The sequence below is a fragment of the Microtus oregoni genome, unplaced genomic scaffold, assembly GCF_018167655.1.
Source record: "Microtus oregoni isolate MIOR12 unplaced genomic scaffold, Mior012 000007F_ref0000211, whole genome shotgun sequence".
NCBI classification, from domain to species: Eukaryota; Metazoa; Chordata; class Mammalia; order Rodentia; family Cricetidae; genus Microtus; species Microtus oregoni.
The window spans coordinates 58657421-58681584 of record NW_024543066.1 but is presented as its reverse complement, the minus strand read 5'-3'; the positions used below and the strand labels follow the sequence as shown (position 1 = coordinate 58681584).

The 24164-nt window shown below is 41.4% G+C and overlaps 1 protein-coding gene across 4 annotated transcripts in view; it reads left to right on the top strand.

Annotated features, from left to right (window-relative positions):
- LOC121450601 (U4/U6 small nuclear ribonucleoprotein Prp3) overlaps positions 1-23869 on the top strand; it is a 28574-nt gene extending 4705 nt beyond the window's left edge. The window contains exons 1-15 of one of the 4 annotated variants that reach the window (XM_041655729.1): positions 460-560; positions 2285-2380; positions 3009-3155; positions 4364-4447; positions 4601-4821; positions 6412-6718; positions 7269-7435; positions 9962-10041; positions 14266-14409; positions 16666-16765; positions 16930-17043; positions 18633-18751; positions 19014-19106; positions 20796-20857; positions 23567-23869. In XM_041655729.1, the coding sequence (XP_041511663.1) occupies positions 3138-3155; positions 4364-4447; positions 4601-4821; positions 6412-6718; positions 7269-7435; positions 9962-10041; positions 14266-14409; positions 16666-16765; positions 16930-17043; positions 18633-18751; positions 19014-19106; positions 20796-20857; positions 23567-23713 (1656 nt within the window). In that variant the 5' untranslated portion in view covers positions 460-560; positions 2285-2380; positions 3009-3137 and the 3' untranslated portion in view covers positions 23714-23869. Of the gene's footprint in view, positions 1-429; positions 561-2284; positions 2381-3008; positions 3156-4363; positions 4448-4600; positions 4822-6411; positions 6719-7268; positions 7436-9961; positions 10042-14265; positions 14410-16665; positions 16766-16929; positions 17044-18057; positions 18262-18632; positions 18752-19013; positions 19107-20795; positions 20858-23566 lie in introns of those variants that run through there. The other 3 variants (XM_041655728.1, XM_041655727.1, XM_041655730.1) reach the window with 3 other exon arrangements.
- Positions 23870-24164: the final 295 nt, after the last annotated feature.

The window sequence follows — 24164 nt, the reverse complement described above, 5'->3', positions numbered from 1 at the left end:
GTTGTGAGCCACCATGTGGTTGCCTGGAATTGAACTCAGGACCTTTGGAAGAGCAGGCAATGCCCTTAACCACTGAGCCATCTCTCCAGCCCTCAAAGAAGTTTTTAAAATGTTTTTTTTTCCTGAGCTGGAGAGATGGCTTGGCAGTTAAAAGCGCTGGCTGCTCTTGTGTCAGACCCAGGTTCAGTTCCCAGCACCCACATGTCAGCTAACACTGTCTAACTCCAGTTCCTAGGGAGTCGGTGCCGTCTTCTGGCCTCCTTGGGGATGCAGCATGTAGTGACACGTGCAGTCAAAATATAAAATTACCTTAAAGAAATAAAAACTGAAAGCATTCTTTCTCCTCTACTTGTCTGCTGTTTATTACATGTTTGGTATTGGGCTGTATACTTTTACCTTTTCAAACTATGGCCTCGTTTTTCCTGTCAGATCACCTGAAACCTTTTCTTGATGATTCTACTCTCCGATTTGTGGATAAGCTGTTTGAGGCTGTGGAGGAAGGCCGAAGCTCCAGACATTCCAAGTCTAGCAGCGACAGAAGCAGAAAACGAGAGTTAAAGGTAGGTTGCAGTCACTATCTAATAAGCCCAGGAGTGTTTGGAATAAGAAACGTGCTCAGCTTACCTGTTTACACTTTAACATCTACTATTAGAATGCCTATTGTTGGGGCTAGGGTTATAGCTCAGGAATAGAGTGCTTGCCTGGCATGCATGAGGCCCTGGGCTCAGTCCTGTATTGCAACAAAAAAAGAGTAAACACAACAACAACAAAATAAAGCCCCCAGAGTTCAAGAGGGATCATCAGACAGTAAAGTAGAGGGGTAGGGTTTGTATTATCACCATCTTTCGATTATGAGCAAAGTTCATTTAAAATAGTCCCAAGAAGTAATTGATAGCTTTGTCCTTTTTTATACATCGTTTTATTTTCACCGTTACCTCTTTACTACGTCCTATAAATTGATTGCTCCAAGAATCTTGGACTCCTTAAAATGTAGAGAGTTGCTTCATCATGTCTCCATTGCTCCCTGACTGTAAACCTCATTCTTGCTCAATAAAGAGATTTCTGTTTAATGTGCTTGTAGATAAAAGGCCTGAAACCAACTACCATATAGCCCACATTTGTGTGTACCCTATTGAGGGTCACTGGCTCCATGAGTAGGATGTGTAAGAGTTAGAAATACTCCTCCCTTTTCTACGTAGTGCTTATACTGTGGTTGCTTTGTAGTTATGGCCCTTTTACATATGAGCACTGTCAAGTAGCTGATCTCTTATCTCAGTTCCCTAATGAAGCCAATTTCTGTCTGATTTCCCTTTGCCTCTCTTGGGTTTTTGTCTTACTGTATAGCTAGATTAGCCTGTCCCTGGAGCTGTGATGCTCCGAGTGCTAGGGTTACAGGGGTGTATCACCATGATCCACTTGTCTTTATATTTAATGTTTTCTTTTGTTTATGGATTTTTTTAAAGATTCATTTAAAAATTTTTATGTATGTGTATGCACACAGGTGCCCATAAATGTCAGAAGAGGGTGTCAAATCCCTTGGGGCTTGAGTTACAGGTGGTTGTGAGCCACTATGTAGGTGCTAGGAACCAAACTAGTCCCTGGAAGAACAAACTCACTTTTAACCTCTGAATCATCTCTCCAGCCCTTGTTTTGGATTTTTGAGACAAGATCTTGCCCCCAAGGCTAGACCGACCTCAAACTCAGAGATTCTGGCCCAGCCTCCCAAGTGCCAAGATTCTAAGCACATGCCATGATAGTCACGTGAAGGTGCATTTGGTGCCTTGGATATCAGTTCTTGCTCTGAGACACAAAAAGATGAGCAGTGTCTGCCTGCGGTCTGGGCCATGTTACAGGACCAAGAAATATAGAAATTCCTTTCCTTTTTGTTTTTATAGCATTATAGGGTAATCAGAGAAATCAAACATAGTCTCTCCTTAAATCAGTCTGCAATGTAGAAGTGAGGAGTTGCAATAAATCAGCTACAGATTATGAAATCTGAGTAGCAGTTTTGTATAAATGATTATAGAATTTCAGACTCTGGTTAAACTTAAGAGGGATGTACACATGCTGTACAGATCACAGTGGAGATTATGTTATGATAGTACATGCTACTGTAAGTGCCAAGCTCACACTCTGAATGAATTGACTACATTGGGTGGGAGAGTAGAAATGGTTTCTTGAGGGAGATATCTAGATAGCATGGAATATGGGTCCCATTTTTGGTCCATTCAAGTCCCCACTCCACACAATATATTATGGGAGAGTCCTTTTTCTTGAACTGTAGGAGTTCCAGGAAGCGCTCGCCCCTGGCTGAGGATATGTCCTTGCAAAACACGAGCCCTCCTAGTGAAGAGGGGATGTCACCCAAAGCCTACCACCGGTGTGTACATTTGCTTTTTCCCATTGTCCCTGCCAGTTGGCCACTCTTGGTCCTATTAAATTCATTTTGCAAATTAGTCGACATATTTGAGTTCCCATTGTATGATAAGAAGAAAATGTTATTGGGGAATACTAAAAAGAACAAGCCTCTTTTCTGGAAGAACTTAGATTTTAATTGGGAGAAAGTACTACCTAACACGGCAAACAGTGTCAGCAATCTAATGTTATCTAATATGAACCAAGCTGTAAGTGCTCAAGAGAATGAGAGAACAGTTGACAGAGTGGGATGAGATGGTGAGGAAAGCTTCCTGAGGAGGTGAGTTTGAGACAGGACTTGCGGGAAAGAGTGTGGAGGAGGAGAACAATGTAGGCAGTAGCATTGGTGAAGATCTTGAGATGGGAACATTTATGAGAATGTGGGGATGAAATTTGCTTGAATGGGGTAGAAGAATAATGAAGCTGGGTGAAATGGTCCACTTGGTGGAGAGTCTAGAAGACCCTTCCAAAGTAGTTTGAAAGATTGTGTCATTCCCCTGGGAAAAGCACAGGATGCTGGTAGGGTCGGGATGGTTCTTCCATTTTTCCCCTGGGGAGGGATACAATTCTTCTTTCATCTTTGGTTCCTTTAGGAGGTGTTTGGCGATGACTCTGAGATCTCAAAAGAATCATCAGGGGTAAAGAAGCGGCGAATACCCCGTTTTGAGGAAGTAGAAGAGGAGCCAGAGGTGATCCCTGGGCCTCCATCAGAAAGCCCTGGCATGCTGACAAAGCTCCAGGTTAGTTAAAAGAAGCAAAGCAATTTTGTGAGCTGAAACAAAAGGCACTCAGGTCCCTATTTACTGCGGTCTTGATTTGACTTGGTATTAACCATTGGGGAAAGTTTCATTTTTTGCTTTATGTTTTAGCAGTCCTTAGTTTAATCAGAAATAGTCCAGCTAAGGATTATTGAAATTGTATTTATTAAGTACCTAGTATGTTATGTCATTGTTTGACCAATTGTCTATTTGATCATCATTGGGAAAATTAAATGAAATGATAGCAGTAGGCTTGACTATATCCTTAGAGCTTCTTTCTGAGCTTCATTAGGACATGCTAGAGGGCTTATAGAAACACCTCTAAAGAGGCCGGCATTATTGCCCAGGGTTACCTACAGTAGAAATTCAGGGGTTGATAGCATGATTATATTTTGGGACAAGGTCTTACTATTTAGCCCTGACTGGCCTGTGATTCACTATGTATAGAACAGACTGGCCTCAGACTCAGAGATAGATATACCTACCTCTGCCTCCCAGATGCTAAGATAAAGGTCTGTGCCATCATGCCTGGTTGGCAAAGCATAATTTTAAAAAAATAACACATAGTTATTTTATTTTATGTCTCTGTGCTTAAGTATGTATATGTGCACCATGTGGATGCAGGAACCTGTGGAAATTAGAAGTGTCACACCCCTAGAACTAGTGAGAGATGGTTGTGAACCACTGTGTGGGTACTGGGAACTGAACACAGGTCTTCTGTAAAGAGCAGCTGGTGCTTTAGCTCTTAACCATCTTGCCAACCCTGCCCCTCTTTAGTGTAATAATTTGGTAAGAAGTGTGCATGTACTACTTTCCCCCTTTTAGATTCTTGGGAGGTTAAGATGTTCATGCCTTATCCACGTGGTACAAGCAGGAAGTGGCACAGCTCTAAACTCATTGTCGGAGTCTCAGTCACCATAATGTATACTATCTAATACACCAGTCCTACCGTGGGGGAAAGAAGATTGAAAAATTCTAGTGCTTGATCGCAAAGGCTTACTAAAGTTTCTAGTCTATGATGCAGGTTTTGTGTGTGTGTGTGTGTGTGTGTGTGTGTGTGTGTGTGTCTGTGTGCACATACACATTTGTGTAGAGACATGAACTTTTAGGTTTCTAGAACTGAATGCTTTTCATTTGGGAGCATTTATGGAAGAAACCAATCTTTTCCAATTTTTCCCTCTGGAGAACAGATCAAACAGATGATGGAGGCAGCAACACGGCAAATTGAGGAACGGAAAAAACAACTGAGCTTCATTAGCCCCCCTACACCTCAGGTATTGTGTCCACATTACTCTGGAATTTGTTGTCATTCATTCACATGAAGTCCAGACAGTCCACAGTCACCTACTATAACTACTATGGTATGTATGTATCTGTATGCCTATCTATCTCAAACCCTTGGCTTTCTTTTAATCTCTATCTTATAGCCAAAGACACCTTCTTCTTCCCAACCAGAGCGACTTCCGATTGGCAACACTATTCAGCCCTCCCAGGCCGCTACGTTTATGAATGATGCCATCGAGAAGGCAAGGAAAGCAGCTGAGCTGCAAGCACGAATCCAAGCCCAGCTGGCTTTGAAACCAGGGCTGATTGGCAATGCCAACATGGTGGGCCTGGCTAATCTCCATGCCATGGGCATAGCTCCACCGTGAGTATCTTTCACAGACTCGCTTATCACTTGTGAAGTTTAGGAGTAGGAAATTAAAGGTAATTTACTTGAACCTTACTGATTTTTTTTCTCCCCCAAAGAGCATTTAATAATTTCTTACCATTTCATACTTTTAATGTGTTCTAAATACCAATTACATTTGTTTTGTTTTTGGCTTTATTGTAGAGTTTGTTGTGTGTTTATAATTGGTAGAACAAAAATAATATTTTTAGCTATTATTGGAGGTAAGAATAGAGTCAGGTTTCTGGACCTATTACTCAAGAGCTTTAGCCATTAAACAGTAGTGAATGAGATCAGATGTTAGACTTGGTGAGATGTGGTGGCACATACCTGCAATTCTGTTCCTCAGGGGGTAGAGGCCAGAAGAGTGAGGTAAATATGAATCTAGCCTAGTCTAACATAAAAAGCTCTAGGCCAGCCAGTACTGCATAGCAAGACCCTGTCTCGTTTGTTACTGGTTTGGCATCCTAAGACTGCTTCAAGAATTTAGGAGCAGATAGATGTAAAGAGGTGTATCCCTGTAGTAGAACATTTGGCTAGTATGCAGGAGGCCCTGGGTTCTCAATCCACAGTACCACCACCACTACTACCACACAAAAAAGTAGGGGGCTGGGGCTGGAGAGATGACTCAGTGATCAAAAGCACTGGCTGCTCTTCCAGAGGACCCAGGTACAATTCCCAGCATCTACCTGGCAGCTCACTATTGTCTGTAATTCCAACCCCAGTGGATTTGATCCCCTCACACAGACATACATGCAGGCAAAACACCAATGTGTATTAAATAAATATCAGGAGTGGAGCGGGCAGATGGTGACTTAGTAGTTAAGAGTTCTTGCTGCTATTCCAGGGGACCAGGGTTTGGTTCCCAGCACCCACAGGTTGGCTAACGGCCATCTGTAAGTCCAGTTCCAGAGGATCTAAAAATAATTTTAAAAAGAATTTAGGAATAAAATAAGATTAGATAACAAATTCTTCTCAGCATGGTTTTTAGAATTGATTTCATTTGATTATGCCCTGTATTTAGATACTCAGATAAATTTTTTGTGGCCTTTTTCCTTCAGTGCCTGGGTTGGAGCCCAGGGACTTGTGCTGGGCAAGTGCTCTAATAGTGAAATCAGCTCTAGCCTGGTTTGTGTTTTAACTAAAAAACTGAACTAATTTACTTTGTTTTTGTTGTATTGTTTTGTTTTGAGATCTACTTATTTTACGTGTGTGTTTTGCCTGCATGTGTATCTGTGTAGTACATGGGTACCTGGTACATTGAGGGGTCAGAAGAGAGCATTAGATTCCCTAGAACTCAAGTTACAGATGGTTGTGAGCCCCAAGAGGATGCTGGAAAAAAACCTCAGGCCCACTGCTAGAGCAGCAAGTGCTCTGAACCGTTGAGCCATCTCTTCAGTCCCCTCCTTTGGTGTTTTTAAATCAGATTTTATTGAGCACTAATGGGACTGCCTTCCCTAAAAGTACTTTACACGGTTGACTTTGTTAGGCTGTTTCCTTTGTTTCCGGTGGATTTTGCTTGCTTTAATGTTATAACCCATAGGATTTATTTCTTTGTGAACTTTTCAGGAAAGTAGAGTTAAAAGATCAGACTAAACCCACACCGCTGATCCTAGACGAGCAAGGTCGCACTGTAGATGCCACAGGCAAGGAGATCGAGCTGACACATCGGATGCCCACCCTAAAGGCAAATATTCGAGCTGTGAAAAGGGAACAATTCAAGCAGCAGCTGAAAGAAAAGCCATCAGAGGACATGGAATCTAATACCTTTTTTGACCCCCGAGTTTCAATTGCCCCTTCCCAGCGCCAAAGACGCACTTTTAAATTCCATGACAAGGGCAAATTTGAAAAGATTGCTCAACGATTACGGACAAAGGTAATTCAGAAGTTAAGATGCTGTTAGCTTCCATATTTTTGGGAATTAGGTACATAGTTTAAAGCAATAAGTGTATGGTTTAAGTCTGTATTCCTAGAACATTTGATGTTTAGCATATTTCTCTTCCTGACTACTTTCTGCCTGTGTAGAAATTTTCCCCATAGACTGTCAGTTAAGGAAGACAATTCAGAACCATTGTCTTGACCTCTTTTGATGAATGATAGCTTGGCATTAAAATTTACTACAGAAAATCCATGTAATTAGGAAAGTTGAATTGACCGTATAGACAGCGAAATAGACCTTTTTGTCTTCTCAGAGTGAGATTTCCATAGAATTCCACTAATGCATATGGAGTGAAGGGAGACAGGGAGAGTGAACATGTAAATAAATGAGTAAAGAAATAAAACAGAATTCCTTTCTTACCTTTCAGAAGTTGTGAATTCCTTGCATTAGGTATAAAGATTTTAACTAGGGGTGTTTTAAAATTTGTGACTCTATCACCTTCTATTGTTTCAACTCACTTTCCTGTTTTGTTTTTTCTTGCTTTTAGGCTCAGTTGGAGAAGCTGCAAGCAGAGATTTCACAGGCTGCTAGAAAAACAGGCATTCACACTTCTACTAGGCTTGCCCTTATTGCTCCTAAGAAGGAGCTAAAGGAAGGCGATATCCCTGAAATTGAGTGGTGGGACTCCTACATCATACCCAATGGCTTTGACCTGTGAGTTTGTTAGTTCATACTGGAAAGATGGTGCATATGCATCAGATAACACTTTAAGTCCAAAGGAAATAGATAACTGCACAGACATGTATTCACAAACTTTCTTGTTATTTTTAGCATTTATGGTTAGTGTACCAGAATCAGACAAATAATAGAAGAGTGAGTCTGTAGATCATCTGTCTACTTATTTATTTTTCCAGGGCTGGGAGATGAACCCTGGACCTGTTTTCTTTTGACTTCTTTTAAGAGTTTTACATTTTTTTCTTACTGTGTATTCTATATATTTTACATGTTTGTAAGATTCATAATGGTTGAACATATGGCTAGTATGTAGAAGGCACTTGGGTTTGTTCCCCAGAACTTCAAAAAAGGAAAAAGAAGGGGGAGAAAAAGATCATGGACTTTTTTCTTTTAAATTTGTGTGCAGGTGTGCACATTCCACTGCACATGTGTAGAGGTCAGAAGACAATTTTTGGAGTTAGTTTTTCCTTCCACATTGTTGAGGAGATTCTCTCTTGTTACTTCCATTGTATCACACATAAGATTTTGCCAGCCCATTTTCTTCTACTTGCCTTCTCATAGGAGTGTTGGGATTTCAGGTGTGTACCACCGCAATCAACCAGTTTTTGTTGTTGTTTAAGATTTATCTTTATTCTATGTATATGAGTGTTTTGCCTGAATAGCTTGCAGGTGTATGTATATGCACCACATGTTTGCCTAGTAGAGGCCAGAAAAGTTTAAGGTGTCCTGGACCTGGAGTTACTGCTGTTTACAACTCATTGTGTGAGTGCTAGGAACTGAAGCCAGGTCCTCTGGAAACAGAAATGCTCTTAGCCTCTGAGCCTTCTCTTGTTAGTCCTCTCGTTTTATTTTATAGCTGATTTCTTTTCGTTCCTTTTTTTTTGTTTGTTTGGTTTTGTTTTTGTTTGTTTGTTTGGTTTGATTTTGGTTTTTCAGTGAGAATGTATAACAGCTCTGGATATCCTGGAACTCACTTTATAGACCATGCTGACCTTGAACTCACAGAGCTTCAGCTGCCTCTGCCTCTCAAGTGTGGGAATTAAAGAAGTGCACCACCATGCCTGGCTTTATTCCTTTTCTTTTTGCAGGTTCCCCATCCTCCACTTCGTGAAGGGATTTGGGATAGGGTCTCACTATGTAGCCACGGCTAGCCTTGAACCTGCCTCTGTCTCCTGGGTGCTAGGATTAAAGGTGTGTGCCACCACTGTTGACTTCTTTTTGAAGTATTAGTAATTGAAGCCAGAAACTTACGTAGTTTAAGTAAGTGCTCGATCACAGCTATATCCCTACCTCTAAGGCAAGAGTCCTAATTGAAGTAACGATAATAAAGCCTTATTAGCATAGACTGGGGAGCTTACTCCATTGGTAAAATACTACTTACTGTTCAGGCATCAGGACCAGAAATCGATAGTTAAAAAATCAGGTATGGAGACTCAGAAATTAAGAGCACTTGTTGCTCTCCCAGAGAATCTAGGTTCAGTTCCCAGCATCCATGATGGTTTACAACCTCCTGTAATTTCAGCTCTAGAATATTCAACTTTCTCTTCTGACTTTTGTAGGTACCAGCACATATAGTGGTACACATACATAAATGCATGAAGAACACAAAACACATTAAGTAAAAACTAAAAGCCAGGCAGTGTGGTGGCACACCCCTTTGATCCCAGCTCTTGGGAGGCAGAGGCAGGCGGATCTCTGTGAGTTCAAGGCCAGCCTGATCTACAGAGCGAGTTCCAGGCCAGCTAGCATGAGAGTGCACACTCGTGTGCTAGGCGTGGTATAATAGTGCTTGCATGTAATCCCAGCACTTGGGAGGATAGGGACAGGAGGATCCTTGTCTAATCAGATAAGGAATGTCTAGGTTCAGTGAGAATGGAATTGCCTCAAAAAAAAAAAAAAAGTCTTAGAACAACTGAAGAAGGTCCTCAGTGTCAGCCACTCGTGTACACACACACACAACATAAACATGAACATGTACATATACAAACATTTTTTTGTCAGCCTGCTTTTTAGTGACTCATTGTTACTAATAAGAAAATATACTTGGGACTGGAGAGATGGCTCTTTAGTTTAATAGCAGTGTCTGCTCTTCCAGAGAACCCAGATTCAGTTCCCAGCACCTGCATGGTAGCTCACACTTGTTTATAACTCTAGTTCTAGGGATCTGTGTGAGGAGTCTGGCGCACATACACAGACATACATGCAGGCAAAATACCAATGCACATGAAATAAAAATAAATCAGAAAAGGCAAATATTCTGCCTATCAGGGATATTAGGGTTGATACTGAGATTAGGAACGGCTAGTATGGAGAACATGTCCAACTTTTTTGAGACCCCTTTTTCTCGGTTTGAAAATAATGTGTAACCTAAGAACCTGGTATAGGTAGTGTGTAATAAATACAGTAGAACACAGAGAACAGATATTTTTTTCATTGTGTCTCTAGGCTACTCTTGATATCATCTCTACCCACATATCTTGTTTTCTCTTCTTCCTCCAATTTTAGTACAGAACAAAATCCCAAGAGAGAAGATTATTTTGGAATCACAAATCTTGTTGAACATCCAGCCCAGCTTAACCCTCCAGGTAATGTATATATTATCCAATAGATTGTGATTACCCAATATTTTGGACTATGATTTAGTACAACATCAGCCAGAGTACACAGAGTCAATGAGTTCTCTGCTGTGCTTTCCAACCTAAACATGTGATTATTGTGCACTTGAAGACTGAATTGCATTGGTGACGCTCAGAGCATCGCAGTTAAATTTAATTAAGCTGAATAGTACAGTCAGCTAGTGACTCCTGGGCAACAGTGAGATCGTCAGTTACCAAGTCAGTGCCATCTGCAGTTGGCCTCGCTGATGGATATCACAAGTTGGACTTCTGTCGTTATGCAATTCCATAGCCACTCAAAACTGTCCATCTGTTGTCATTTTGTTTTTATTATTTTTTATTATTTTGGTGTTTTGTTAGTTTATTTGTTTTAAAGAAACGCCTCTAAAAAATAAAAATAAATAAAGAAAGAAAGAAAGAAAGAAAGAAAGGCAGGCCTTGCTGGCCTGGAGCTCACTATGTAGACCATGCTGGCCTGGTAATTGTAGAGATTCTCTTGCCTCTGCCTCCGGAGTGCTGGGATTAAAGGTGTGCACCACCAGGCCGACACTCTTCCCTTGCTGTGTATTTTGGTTGTTTTCATAGGCAGCTTCCTTTAGCATGGTTAGCAAACTGCCATTCCATTACTTACATTTTTGTTAATAAACGTAAGCCTCGGGAGGCAAAGGCAGATCTATGAGTTTGAGGCCAGCCTGGTCTACAGAGCTAGTTCCATGATAGTTAGGGCTGTTTGTTATACAAAGAAACTCTGTCTCGAAAAGCCAAAAAAAAAAAAAATAAAAAGGAAAGAAAAGAAAAAGAAAACAAGAAAAGTAGTAAGCCTATTTGTCTGTTCCTGTGCCTGGGCGGAGTGGTGAAGAGTCTGCTGGAGACCCAAAGGTCTCTTGGCTGGGAAACTGAAACTGGAAGATGCACGCTAATTCACTCACTTGCCCACGTCATCTGGGATTTCTTTGGACAGTTTTCCTAGCAATGACCACCACGTGTGTGTACACATAGACACACAAGTGCCACAGCTCTCATGTGGAAGTCAGTGCACAACTTGTGAGTTACATGTTCCTGGTTCCCGTTTGTGATCTTTGGCTTTATTCAGTCTTTTTGTCTGTTTTTTGCATTTTTGTTTTGTTTTGGTAGTAAATGTTCATTAGTTGAGTCAAAAGGGATAGGCGGTTTATCTGGGTGTGTTAGTATATGCCTGTAAACCTACCACTGTGGAGACTTAATGACTCCATGCAAGCAAGGGATACATATGAAGATCCTATCTCAAAAGGGCGAAATTTTTTTTTTCATTTACTTGAGTAACGTGTAGTTTGAGACAGAGACAAAAGAGGTTGTAGTTGTGGCTGTTTTCCATAGTTGAATGTGTTCATTAAGTCACTTAGAGCATTGAGAATTTTCTCATAGAACAACTAGTAAACCTCCTTTAAAAGTTATGTGCCTGACAGCTCTTTGGACTGGAGAGGGAGGGGGAGAGGAGTTTGGGGGGAGGGAAATGGGAGGTTGGGAGGAGGCGGATACTTTTTTTTTTCCTTTTCTCAATTAAAAAAAAAAAAAGTTATGTGCCATGCCAGGCAATGGTGGCGCACGCCTTTAATCCCAGCACTGGGGTGACAGAGGCAGACAGATCTCTGAGTTCAAGACCAGCCTGGTCTACAAGAGCTAGTTCCAGGACAGGCTCTAAAACTACAGTGAACCCTGTCATAAAAAAACAAAAACAAAAAAAAGTTCTGTGCCTATCAAGGCCTGGCACTGGTGGTGTTTTACTAGCTGGGGCTAATGGCACATACTCTTCTAATCCTAACTCAGGAGGCTGATGTGATTCATTTGAATCACTTCAAAGTTTGAGGCCAGCCTGGGGTGCATAGAAAATCCCTGTCTCAAACAAGTGAAAAAAATCAAAAGAGAGTTCTGTAGATCCTAAAGGATTTTAATACTTTCTGTCAGGATGAATTTAGATAACACCATAGTAGCAAATTCACTTGGCAATAGTTCCAATAAGTTTACAAAAATACATTGAAACAATAAGATAAAGGTAAGACATCCCTTGTCTAAAATGCTTGGAACAGAAGTTTCAGATGCTAATTTTTCATACTTTGGGATTTGCATAACTTTTGAGCTTTTCTAATGTGGAAACTTGAAATATATCAGTAATAGTCAAAAGTTCTTAATTTCAAGGGCCAGGAGGTGGCTCATCAGATAAAGCATTTGCTGCACAAGTGTGAAGATGGAGTTTGCATCATTAGTGCCTGCATAATACCCAGCGGGGGTGGTGGCCTATGGTCCCCCAGGGGGTAAAGAGTCTCAGTATTTAAAGTAGAGAACAATCAAAGAAGATACCAATGTACATACACACAGGCCTGCACACCACATGTACACAGAAATTAAATTTGTAAAGCTTCCTGGATTTCTGAAACTGGAATATAACTCAGTTGATGGGGTTTTTGCTTTGCGTGCAGATTGGACCTGTAGATTGGGTCCCCAGCTGTGCATAAAGTGTGTTGCCATAATACACTTTAATTCCAGCACTCAGAGTAGAGAGATAAGGTCGGCTGGGTGATGGTGGCACACGCCTATAATACCAACACTTGGAGACAGAGACAGGAGAAGAGAACATCAGTGAGTTCAAGCACATCCCGGTCTACAGAGCAAGTTCCAGGACAGGACTGTTATACAGAGAAACCTCTAAAACAAACAAACAAAACAACAACAACAAAAAAGTTCAAGGTCATCCTCAGAAACGTGCTGAATTTCAAGCCAGCCTAGGATACACAAAACCCTGTCCAAAAAAATCATTTTCGATTTTGGAGTATTGAAAATTTTAAGTGTTTAGGTTAGGGACATTCAGCCTCTAATACAAGTTAAAATCAGGGCTCAGCTCCTTCAGGTTTTATTTAACTGTCATGAGTGTGTGTCAGAGGAATGTGGGATTTTAGTTTAAATTCATTTTACCATTGAGCCCATTGGTTCAGTTGGTTAGACTGTGGTGTTAAAGATTTATCTTTCATTAAGAGTGAATGGTCTGGAGGTGGGTCAGCCACCCAGTGTAGGTCTGTAAACCAAACTTGGGTCCTCTGTAAGAGCATTATACACTTTTGTTTGTTTGTTTTTGGAGACAGGGTTTCCCTGTGTAGCCCTGTCTGTCCTGGAACTCATTCTGTAGACCAGGCTGGCATCAAATTCACATATCCACCTGCGTCAGCCTCCTGAGTGCTAGGATTAAAGATGTGCTTTGTTTTTCAAGACAGGGTTGCTATGTTAAACAGCCCTAGCTATCCTGGTACTCACATTGTAGACCAGACTGGCCTCTAACTCAGATCTACCCTGCCTACAGAGTGGTGGGATTAAAGGTGTGCACCACCATACCCAGTATGGCACACTTTTTTTTTTTTAAAGGAAATTTTTTTTTATTTAGGCATGGTGGAGCCTATGGGGGTGGCATGTTGGTGTGTGTGTGTGTGTGTGTGTGTATGCTCTTAACCACTCTCTAGGCATCCTCTCCCCCATTTCCTAGTGCTAAAATTAAGGTGTTGTTTGTATAGTGCTTAGCATCGCTTCATTCCCAAAACAAACTTATTGTGTAGGGTAATGATTTTTAAATCGTATTCCATGGAAACAGCAGAGTTCAGAAAGTAGGACTTGAGTGGAATTCTACATACTCCTCCAAAGTCTTACCCAGCTCTGTTTATACATTACATTTGGTAAAAGTGTTCATCCTCTTGAAGAAAAACAACTTAAAACATTATTTTTGAGAGATTAATACTTTTTTTTCATTTCTTTTTTGTTTTTGTTTTTTTTGAGACAGGGTTTCTCTGTAGCTTTGGAACCTGTCCTGGAACTAGCTCTTGTAGAGCAGGCTGGCTTCGAACTCATAAAGATCTGCCTGCCTCTGCCTCCCAAGTGTTGGGATTAAAGACTTGCGCTACCACCGTCCAGTTTGAGATTAATACTTTTACTTAGTAAAACATAACCATATTATCCCTCTCACCACTTAGAAATAGCTAGTGGATGCCTGTCATTCCAGCAATTTGAATGGAAACAGTAAGACTCTTGAGTTCAAGGCCAGCCTGGGCTACACAGCAAGACTGTGTTGACCCCCTCCCTCCACTGTTTCCAGTTTAATGGTTCTTCTAAGTCTTGGGTGCTCACCTAAATCTGTACTCTCAGTCTTTGGTAACTCGTTTCTCTTTCTCACAGTCGACAATGATACACCAGTTACCCTTGGCGTATATCTTACAAAAAAGGAACAGAAGAAACTTCGGAGGCAAACAAGGAGAGAAGCACAGAAGGAGCTACAGGAGAAAGTCAGGTTAGGTCTGATGCCTCCTCCAGAACCCAAAGGTATGTGTCTAGCTGGCCCTGCTGCCACAAAGTCAATCAGTCTGTCTGTCTTTTTTTCACCTAGAAGCATTTTAACTGTTTTGGGAGTTTTTGTTTGTTTGTTTCTCTGAATCATTTACAGGTTTTTCTTATTTATTTTATTTTAATCTATGCTGCGTTTCCTTCTAACAGATCAGCACATTCTATTATAGAAGTCATTTAGGGCTTGCCTTTTTTTTATATGTATAATTTATTTAACTTTATTTTATGTGCATTGGTATGAAGGTATTAGACCCCCTGGAACTGGAGTTACAGACAGTTGTGAACTACCATGTAGGTGCTGGAATTTGAACCTGGGTCTTCTGGAAGACCAGCCAGTGCTCTTAGCTGCTGAGCCATCTCTCCAGCCCCTTGCCTTTTTTTTTTTAAAGCATTATTTGCTGTATTGACTCCCAGAATTTACTAAAAGGATGCTAGTCTTAAAATTCATGAAGACACTCAGGTGGTGGTGACATATGCCTTTAATCCTAGCATAGGCAGAGGCAGGCAGATCTCTGAGGTTGGGACCAGCCTGATCTATAGAGTGAGTTCTAGAACAGCCAGGGCTCCACAGAAAAACTCTTGTCTAGAAAAAAATAAAGAGAAAAAAATCATGAAGACAATGGTTGTAGTATTTGTGGAATTTTATACATAATTTTTAGTATATAGACAGGTATGATGGCACTAGCTGTTAATCCTAGGTCTTGGGATGGTGAGTCAGGAGGATCTCATGATCCAGACTAACCTGGATTACACAGGAAGTTCCAGGCCTGTCTGAGCTGCATAGTGAGACCCTATCTCAAAAAGAAAAAAAAAAAGTGGGCATGGTTGTAAACACTTTTAATCCCAGACAGAGATTGGCCTGGCCTATATAGAGAGTTCTGGGACAGTCATAGAAAAGATCCTGTCATTTCTCCCCACCCTACCCCACCCCACCACCCCCCAAAGAAAAGATGGACTCTCAAAAACAAAAGTACAGAGCTGAGCATGATGACACCTATATTTCCAGTACTTGAGAGTCCTTGATGCCAGCCAAGGTGTACAGGGAGACCCTGTCTCAAGAACACAAAAAGAGGCCAGAGAGATGGCTCAGTGGTTAAGAGCACTGACTGCTCGTAGAGAGAACCTAGGTTCAGTTCCCAGCATCCAGATGGCAACTTGGAACCATCTCTAACTCCAGTTCCAGAGGAACCGAAGCCGTCTAAACTCCATAAGCACTGTTCACACATGGTGCACTTATGTGCACACAAGCAAACATCCATGTACATGAAATAAAACTTAAGTCTTTGCGGAAGAGGGTTGAAGACGGTTTCTTTGTATCCCTAAATGTCCTGAACTTGCTCTGTAGAGAGATAGCTCACCTGCCTCTGCCTCCTCAAGTGCTGGGATTAAAGGCATATGCCACCACTACCTGGATTATAAAAAATTTTTTTTTGTGTGCTGACAAATGTGAAATAAATGGTTTTTTTTTTTTTTTTTTTGGTTTTTCGAGACAGGGTTTCTCTGTAGCTTTGGAGCCTGTCCTGGAACTCCCTTGATAGACCAGGCTGGCCTTGAACTCACAGAGATCCACCTGTCTCTGCCTCCCAAGTGCTGGGATTACAGGTGTGCACCACCACCGCCTGGCTCTTGTTTTTTTTTTTTTTTTTAAAGATTATTTATTATGAGCCGGGCGATGGTGGCGCACGCCTTTAATCCCAGCACTCGGGAGGCAGAGATAGGCGGATCTCTGTGAGTTCGAGACCAGCCTGGTCTACAGAGCTAGTTCCAGGACAGGCTCCAAAGCCACAGAGAAACCCTATCTCGAAAAAACCAAAAAAAAAAAAGATTATTTATTATGTATACAGTGTTCTGTCTGTCTGTATATTTGCTGGCCCAAAGAGGATACCAGATCTTATTATAGATGATTGTGAGTCACCATGTGGTTGCTGGGAAATGAACTCAGGACCTCCGGAAGAGCAGTCAGTGCCCTTAACCTCTGAGCTATCTATCTCTCCAGCCCCCAATAAATTTTTTTTATGATTAAAAAAAACTGAATTTTTTAAGATAGTTTGATCTTCTACAAAATCTGAGTTAACTGAGTGGGATTTTCAAGATATTGTAGAAAGTGAATTTTGAGTAGAGATTTGAAATAAGCCATGTTTATGAGCAGAACAAACAACAACAAATCAGATTGTCCTCGCTAGAGAAATAATTTAGGAGATTAGGAGATTGATTGCTGTTCTCTTTCCATTGTAGTGAGAATCTCAAATTTAATGCGAGTATTAGGAACAGAAGCAGTCCAAGACCCTACAAAGGTAGAAGCCCACGTCAGAGCTCAGATGGCAAAGAGACAAAAGTAAGTGTGGTGGGTTGGGAGGGGCCCAGGACACTGCCTTTCCAGACCCTCCTGGGGTCCACATTGGAGGGAGGGGAGAGTCCTCTGTTGCTCTCTCTTTCCTTAGCCCTGCCTCTGACCTGCAATGCCTTTCTCACTTGTGGATGTCCTTCCTGTCACGACAGAGCGCACGAAGAGGCCAACGCTGCCAGAAAACTTACAGCAGAACAGAGAAAGGTCAAGAAAATTAAAAAGCTTAAAGAAGACATTTCACAGGGGGTGCACATATCTGTGTATAGGTAGGTGTCCACATAGGCAACTGTCCATACATTTTTTGTTTCTTTTTTGAGACAGGGTCTCTGCACATAGTCCCAGGTGTCCTGGAACCTACTATGTAGACAAGGCTGGCCTAAAACTCGGAGATCTACCTGCCCCTGCCTCCCCTGTCCTGATATTAAAGGTGTACTCCATCACACCATCTTTGCCCCTGAATTCTCAATATCTTTCCAATGCTTAGGGCAGAATCACTGTGACCTTAAAGCATATCTACAGGTTATTCATCCTTTGTGAAATCTAAAATACCTCATTTCTCTAGAAAACATTAACTTTTGTTTGGTTTGTTGTTTTTTGTTCTTCAAGACAGGGTTTGTCTGTATAACAACTCTGGCTGTCCTGAGCTTTAACTTTTTTTTTATTAAGTATATTGGTTTTTTCCTTATGTACCGTAGTAAGCCTTTCATCCTCACTCCAGAATATATTTGTAGCCTGGAAATGTATTTTGACTTTTTGTTGTTTTTTGTTTTGTTTCATTTTGTTTTTGTTTTTTTTTTTTTTTTTTTTTTTTTTTTGAGACAGGGTTTCTCTGTAGTTTTAGAGTCTGTCCTGGAACAAACTTATAGACCAGGCTGGTCTCGAACTCACAGAGATCCGCCTGCCTCTGCCTCCCAAGTGTAGATGGGCTTATTTCTATTAACTAGTTCTTTATCAGAAGTGGTACGTTATTACAAAACTAATGTTTATTCAGATTAAAATTTTTCTACCAGATGGGATGAAGCATATCTATAAATTCTAGCACTTAGGAGAAGCAGGACAGTTTTAAGCTTAAGGCTAACCTGTGCTAGCAAGTTTTTGGCTAACCCAGGCTGGAGAACAACAAAACAAATTGTAATAATAGAGAGGAGCACTTATGAAAGAGTCCTTCCGTCCCCCCTTCCCTTCTCTCTTTGGACCACTGTCTATAGGTAATTACTGCTTACAGTTCTTGATGTCTCTGTTTAGAAAAATCTCATGAATATATGTTATTTACATTATAGCATCTAGAAGAGACAGGATTTAAAGCTTTTTATACCTTCTGGAACAATGAACTTATAAAAACTTTTGGATGATAGTAAGTACCTCTTCATTCATAACTACATACTATGAGGAAATATAGGACTAGTACTTGGGAAACAGATGCAGGCAAATCTCTTGAGTTCAAGACTAGCTTGGTGCCTGGCGGTGGTGGCGCACGCCTTTAATCCCAGCACTCGGGAGGCAGAGGCAGGCGGATCTCTGTGAGTTCGAGACCAGCCTGGTCTACAGAGCTAGTTCCAGGACAGGCTCCAAAGCCACAGAGAAACCCTGTCTCGAAAAACCAAAAAAAAAAAAAAGACTAGCTTGGTCTACATTGTGAGTTCCAGGCCAGCCAGACCTACATAATGAGACCCTGTCTTTAAAAAAAAAAAAAAGAAAAAGAAGGAAATGTACTTAGAAGAGAGTAGAAATACAATTCTGTGTTCAAGGTGTTGATTTTAGAAAGGTGAACATTTCAGATCCTACTTTATTTGCCGTTCCATTCAGGCAGCTTTGATGATAAACTTGAGACGTAACTAAAATTTCCCTCCTCTAGAGTTCGAAATTTGAGCAACCCAGCCAAGAAGTTCAAGATTGAGGCCAATGCTGGGCAGCTGTACCTGACAGGGGTGGTGGTACTGCACAAGGATGTCAACGTGGTGGTAGTGGAAGGGGGTGAGTGTGCAAAGAATTGAGAGAAACTGACCCTATACAGCCCTGACCCTCAGGTGATTGGCATTGTGGGAAGAAGGGAGAGAAATGTGGTATTTTGAGATGTCAGTGAATCTGATATATGTCTGTCTCTGTGTGTGCTGGAGTAGAAGGCTGCACTTTGGTTTCTGGGGTTTGTTTTCCTACCAGTACTGTCTGAGCATTAAGCAAGCTCAGAGGACCTTTCTATCTAGTCTTTGCAACTCTCTCAAAATTCTCGTTCCAGGCCCCAAGGCCCAGAAGAAATTTAAGCGTCTCATGCTACATCGGATAAAGTGGGATGAGCAGACATCCAACACGAAGGGAGATGGTGAATTGGGTTAGAAGGGATTAGATGGGAGAGCAGGGGGAGGTGGGAATAATAGTTCTTTCTATTCCTTTTCACCCTTCCTGAAATGCTTATTGTTCAAGAAGTTCAGACAGACTTACTCAATTTTATTTATTTATTTTTATTACTATTTTTTTGTGTGTGAGAGACAGTGTATAGCTCTGACTGGCCCTGAACTCATAAGATCTACCTGCCTCTTCTTTCTAAGCACTTGGGATTAAAGGTGTGTGCCACCCTGCCCAGCTAGGCTGACTTACTTAGACAGTACTGCTAGATGGTTATGTAATATTTATTGCATTATCATACAAACTGCTTTTAAAATTACTCTTTTTAAAATTCGTTTCTGTCTTATGTACATTGGTATTTTGCCATGGTTGTCAGATCCCCTGAAACTGGAGTTATAAACAGTTGTGAGCTGCCATGTGGGTGCTGGGAATTGAATCCAGGTCCTCTGGAAGAGCAGCCGGTGCTCTTAACCACTGAGCCCCTTAAAATTATTCTTTTGCATATCCTTTAAGGGTTTTCTCCCAACTGGCTTCCCTCTCTGTTTTGGTTGTAAGTTCTGGTTGTGAGAGTCTATTTAAAGTCAGCAAACTATGTGTTCGTATATACAGTGTCTATCCTGTATTATTTAGTCAAAAATTTCTTGTTAGCTATAGCATGGTGGTTCACAACCTGAAATCTCACTATTTAAGAGGATCTCCTAGAAGCTTAAGGCCATCCTGAGCTATGTAGCAATTTTAAAGCAGCCTAGGCTACATGAGTTCCCATTTAGGGGAAAAAAAAAAAAAGTTGGTTAATCCCAGCACTCGGGAGGCAGAGGCAGGCGGATCTCTGTGAGTTCGAGACCAGCCTGGTCTACAGAGCTAGTTCCAGGACAGGCTCCAAAGCCACAGAGAAACCCTGTCTCGAAAAACCAAAAAAAAAAAAAAAAAAAGTTGGTGTTTGTTTTTAATTGCTCTAGACCTAGTGGTATACCCATAACCCAGCACTTAGAATATGGAGGTAGGAAGAGCTTGGGTTTGAAACCACTGAGGACACGTCCCAGTTTAAGGCATATAAGGACTACATGCGGAGACCCTGTCTTCCCCACCCCTAAAAAATATTTAAAGTATTGGGTGTATAAAAACAGATTTTCAGAAAGTTGTTGAACAGCTTTCTACTTTAGTCAGGAAAAGATACCCTGTGTTTTGTTCTTTTGAGACAGGATCTCAATGGTGTAGCCCTCGCTGGTCTGAAACTTTGTATATTGACCTAGCTGGCCTCATACTCAACAGAGATCCATCTTCCTCTGCCTCCCAGGTGCTAGGATTAAATGCATAGGCCGTCATTCGCTGCCACAGAACAGATACTCTGGAGCATTTGTCTACCTGTTCAAAGCCCTGGACATTGAGCTGTGTGGGGTGGTAGGGATGAAGAAAGAAAGATACTTAGTGAGGCCTGATTGCTGAATCTTGTAATCCCAGCACTCAAAAGACTGCGTCAGGAGGATGGCCTCAAATTGAAGGCCAGTTCAAGCTACAAAGAAAAAGGCAAAGGCCAGGTGGTGATGGCACTGTCCCTTAATCTCAGCACTTGGGAGGTAGACGATCTCTGTCCTTTGGAGGCCAGCCTGGTCTAGATAGTGAGACCCTTGTCTCAACAAACAGAACAAAGATTGAACCCTTTTGTCTTTTCCAGATGATGAGGAGTCTGATGAAGAAGCTGTGAAGAAAACCAACAAATGTGTGCTGGTGTGGGAGGTTGGTGCCTTTGTCAATGCTGACGTAGAGAGTTACCTGGACTGGTAGAACAACTTTAGTATATGCCAACTGAAAAGTGTACGGGAAATGCTGGCATTAGGAATACAAATTGGAAATTAGATAATTCTAAGCTTGAATGTGAAGGGAGTAAATTATGTTTTCCTCCTCTGGGTGTAGCAGAACATGCACTAGCCGGGCGGTGGTGGCGCTCACCTTTAATCCCAGCACTTAGGAGGGAGGCAGAGGCAGGCGGGTCTCTGTGAGTTCGAGACCAGCCTGGTCTACAAGAGCTAGTTCCAGGACAGGCTCCAAAACCACAGACAAACCCTGTCTTGAAACACTGCCCCCCCCCCCCAAAAAAAAGACATGCCCTAGATCTAAGAATCTAATGATGGATGGGTGAGACCTGGGAGTATAGCCCAGTGACAGAGTGCTTATCTAACATTTTATTAGAATCCTGAGTTTGATCCTCAGCTCTGCAGCAAAACAAATAGGATGCTGGCAGAGTCAGCATCTGATTCAGCTGTCTCAGTGTCCAATTTCATTGCCTTATCTATGAAATACGGGTGTGATTTGATCTCCCTGACTTGTTGGTGTAGTTGAGAATAAATGGAAAGCAGGCCCAAATTCAACTCCCTTCACTCACATTGGGTGTGCTTACAGCCTCCTGTAACTCCAGCCCTAGGGGGATCTGACCCCTTGTTCTTGACAAGGTATCTACACTCACATGAACACAAAAACACATTTTTCTTTTTTAAAAAACAAATTTTGATTTTTTGTGTGTGTATGCGTGCTTTGCCTACATGTATATTTGAATGTATTTACATCACATGCTTGCCTTAATACACATCAAAGCCAGAAGAGGGTGTCAGAGCCCCTGAAACTGGAGTTACAGATGGCTGTGACCACAATATGGGTGCTTGGAACAGAACCTGGATCCTCTGCGAGAGTAGCAATTGCTCTTAACTCCTGACTGAGCCATCTCTCCAGCTCATAATTTAATTTAATTTTATTTTTGCCAGATCATGGTACATATGCCTTGAATCCCAGTACTGGGGAGGCTGAGGCAGGCCAGTCTTTGTGAGTTCAAGGCCAGCCTGGTCTACAAAACTAGTTCCAGGGGTTGGAGAGATGGCTCAGCGGTTAAGAGCACACTTGCTGCTCTTCCAAAGGTCTGGAGTTCAATTCCCAGCAACCATATCATGGCTCACAACCATCTGTAATGAGATCTGGCGCCCTCTTCTGGCGTGCGGGCATACATGGAGGCAGAATGTTGTATACATAATAAATAAATCAAAAAAAAACTTTAAAAAAAAAACCTGTATCAAAAAACAAAAAATTTAAAATAATAATTAACATAAAATGTTTTTAATTTCTTTCTATTTTATATATGAATGTTCTGCATGAATACTGCATCCAGAAGAAGGCATCAGATATCAGATCCTATTCTATTCTAGATGGTTGTGAATCGCTATGTGGTTGCTGGGAATTGAGCTCTGGAAGAACAGCCAGTGCTCTTAACTGCTGAACCATCTCTCTAGCCCCTAATTTTTTTTTTTTAAATAAATCTTTAAAAAAAAGAATTTTTTTGTTTTTGTTTTTCAAGACAGGGTTTCTCTGTAGCTTTAGAGGCTATCCTGGAACTAGCTCTTGTGGACCAGGCTGGCCTCGAGCTCACAGAGATCCACCTGCCTCTGCCTCCTGAGTGCTGGGATTAAAGGCCTGCGCCACCACTGCCCAGCTAAAAAGAAAGAATTCTTTTTTTTTTAATACTTATTTATTTATTATGTATACAATATTCCATCTGTGTGTATGTCTGCAGGCCAGAAGAGCACATCAGACTTCATTATAGATGGTTGTGAGCCACCATGTGGTTGCCGGGAATTGAACTCAGGACCTTTGGAAGAGCAGGCAATGCTCTTAACCACTGAGCCATCTCGCCAGCCCCAAAAGAAAGAATTCTTAAGGCTAGTAATGTTACTCAGTATAGACTGCTTGCCTTACATGCTTGACACTGTAGGTTCAATTCCCAATGCTGCAAAAAATAAAATAATCCCTGATTCTAAAAACAGTAGTGACAACAATAAAAATTTATATATATATATATATATATATATACACACATACATATAAAATCATACAAATATCTAAGACATGACATTATAATTATTTTATCATAGTCTCATATTTCAGTGAGGCATGTTGCTACACAAATGTTACTAGGTCTTTTAAAAGAATATTATATCAGCTGGTCAGTTCCAGGACAGCCAAGACTACAAAGAGACCCTGTCTCAAACAAAACAAAAGTCCTAGTTTAGTAAGTTGAAGTGGTAGAGTGCTCGCCTGACATGAGTAAGGCTCTGAGCTCAATTCCCACGCTGGGAAGGGGGTAAATTAGAAAGCTTATTTAAGGGCTGGAGAGATGACTTAGAGGTTAAGATTACTGGTTCATTTTCCAGATGTCCTGAGTTCAATTCCCAGCAACCACATGTTTGCTCACACCCATCTGTAAGGAGATCTGATGCCCTCTTCTGGCATGTATATGTATAATAAATTTTTTTAAAAAGCTTATTAAAATTCCTGTCTCTCTTGGGCATGATGGTATATTAGGATGCTGAGGTAGGATTTCTAATTCAAGCGTAGTGTAGACTAATAGCAAGTTATTCTCTTCAAATGAGTAAACAGATAAAATTTTTGCTGCTCACCTAGGGTACAGCCAAAGACCGGAGCTTTGGAGAGATGAAGTTTAAACAGTGCCCGACAGAGAACATGGCTCGTGAGCATTTCAAAAAGCATGGGGCCGAACACTACTGGGACCTTGCACTGAGTGAATCTGTGTTGGAGTCCACTGACTGAGACTACTGCTAGCCCTGTGTCTCCTTTGCCTTCGTCTCTTCCGTCTTCTCACTCTGCTTCCCCACCTTCCCCACCGTGTGTGATCTCAGAACTGTGCCAGGCAGCCTGATGCTACCCTTCATCCTGTATGTGCATATGATTAAAGAGTTATTTTTAAACTTACTGTCATGTTTTTCATGTAGCCATAGGTATTAGGGTTTGCTTCTGTGTGTGATTTACCTTTTACCTAGGATCCCAGCAGTTGAAGTCTGTAAATACCTGACCTCATCAGGAAGCACAAGTGATAAGTAATTTTCCGGAGCAAGTAAATCAGAAGGTGATGGTAAGCGGTTATGAGATGACTGATGATTCAGGAAATTAGATCAGTTCTCACAGGTGGATCTGTGAATGCATGTGACTCCTTTCTTGGCGGTATGCTCAATATAACCTTAAATTTTTTTGCTGAGCCAGG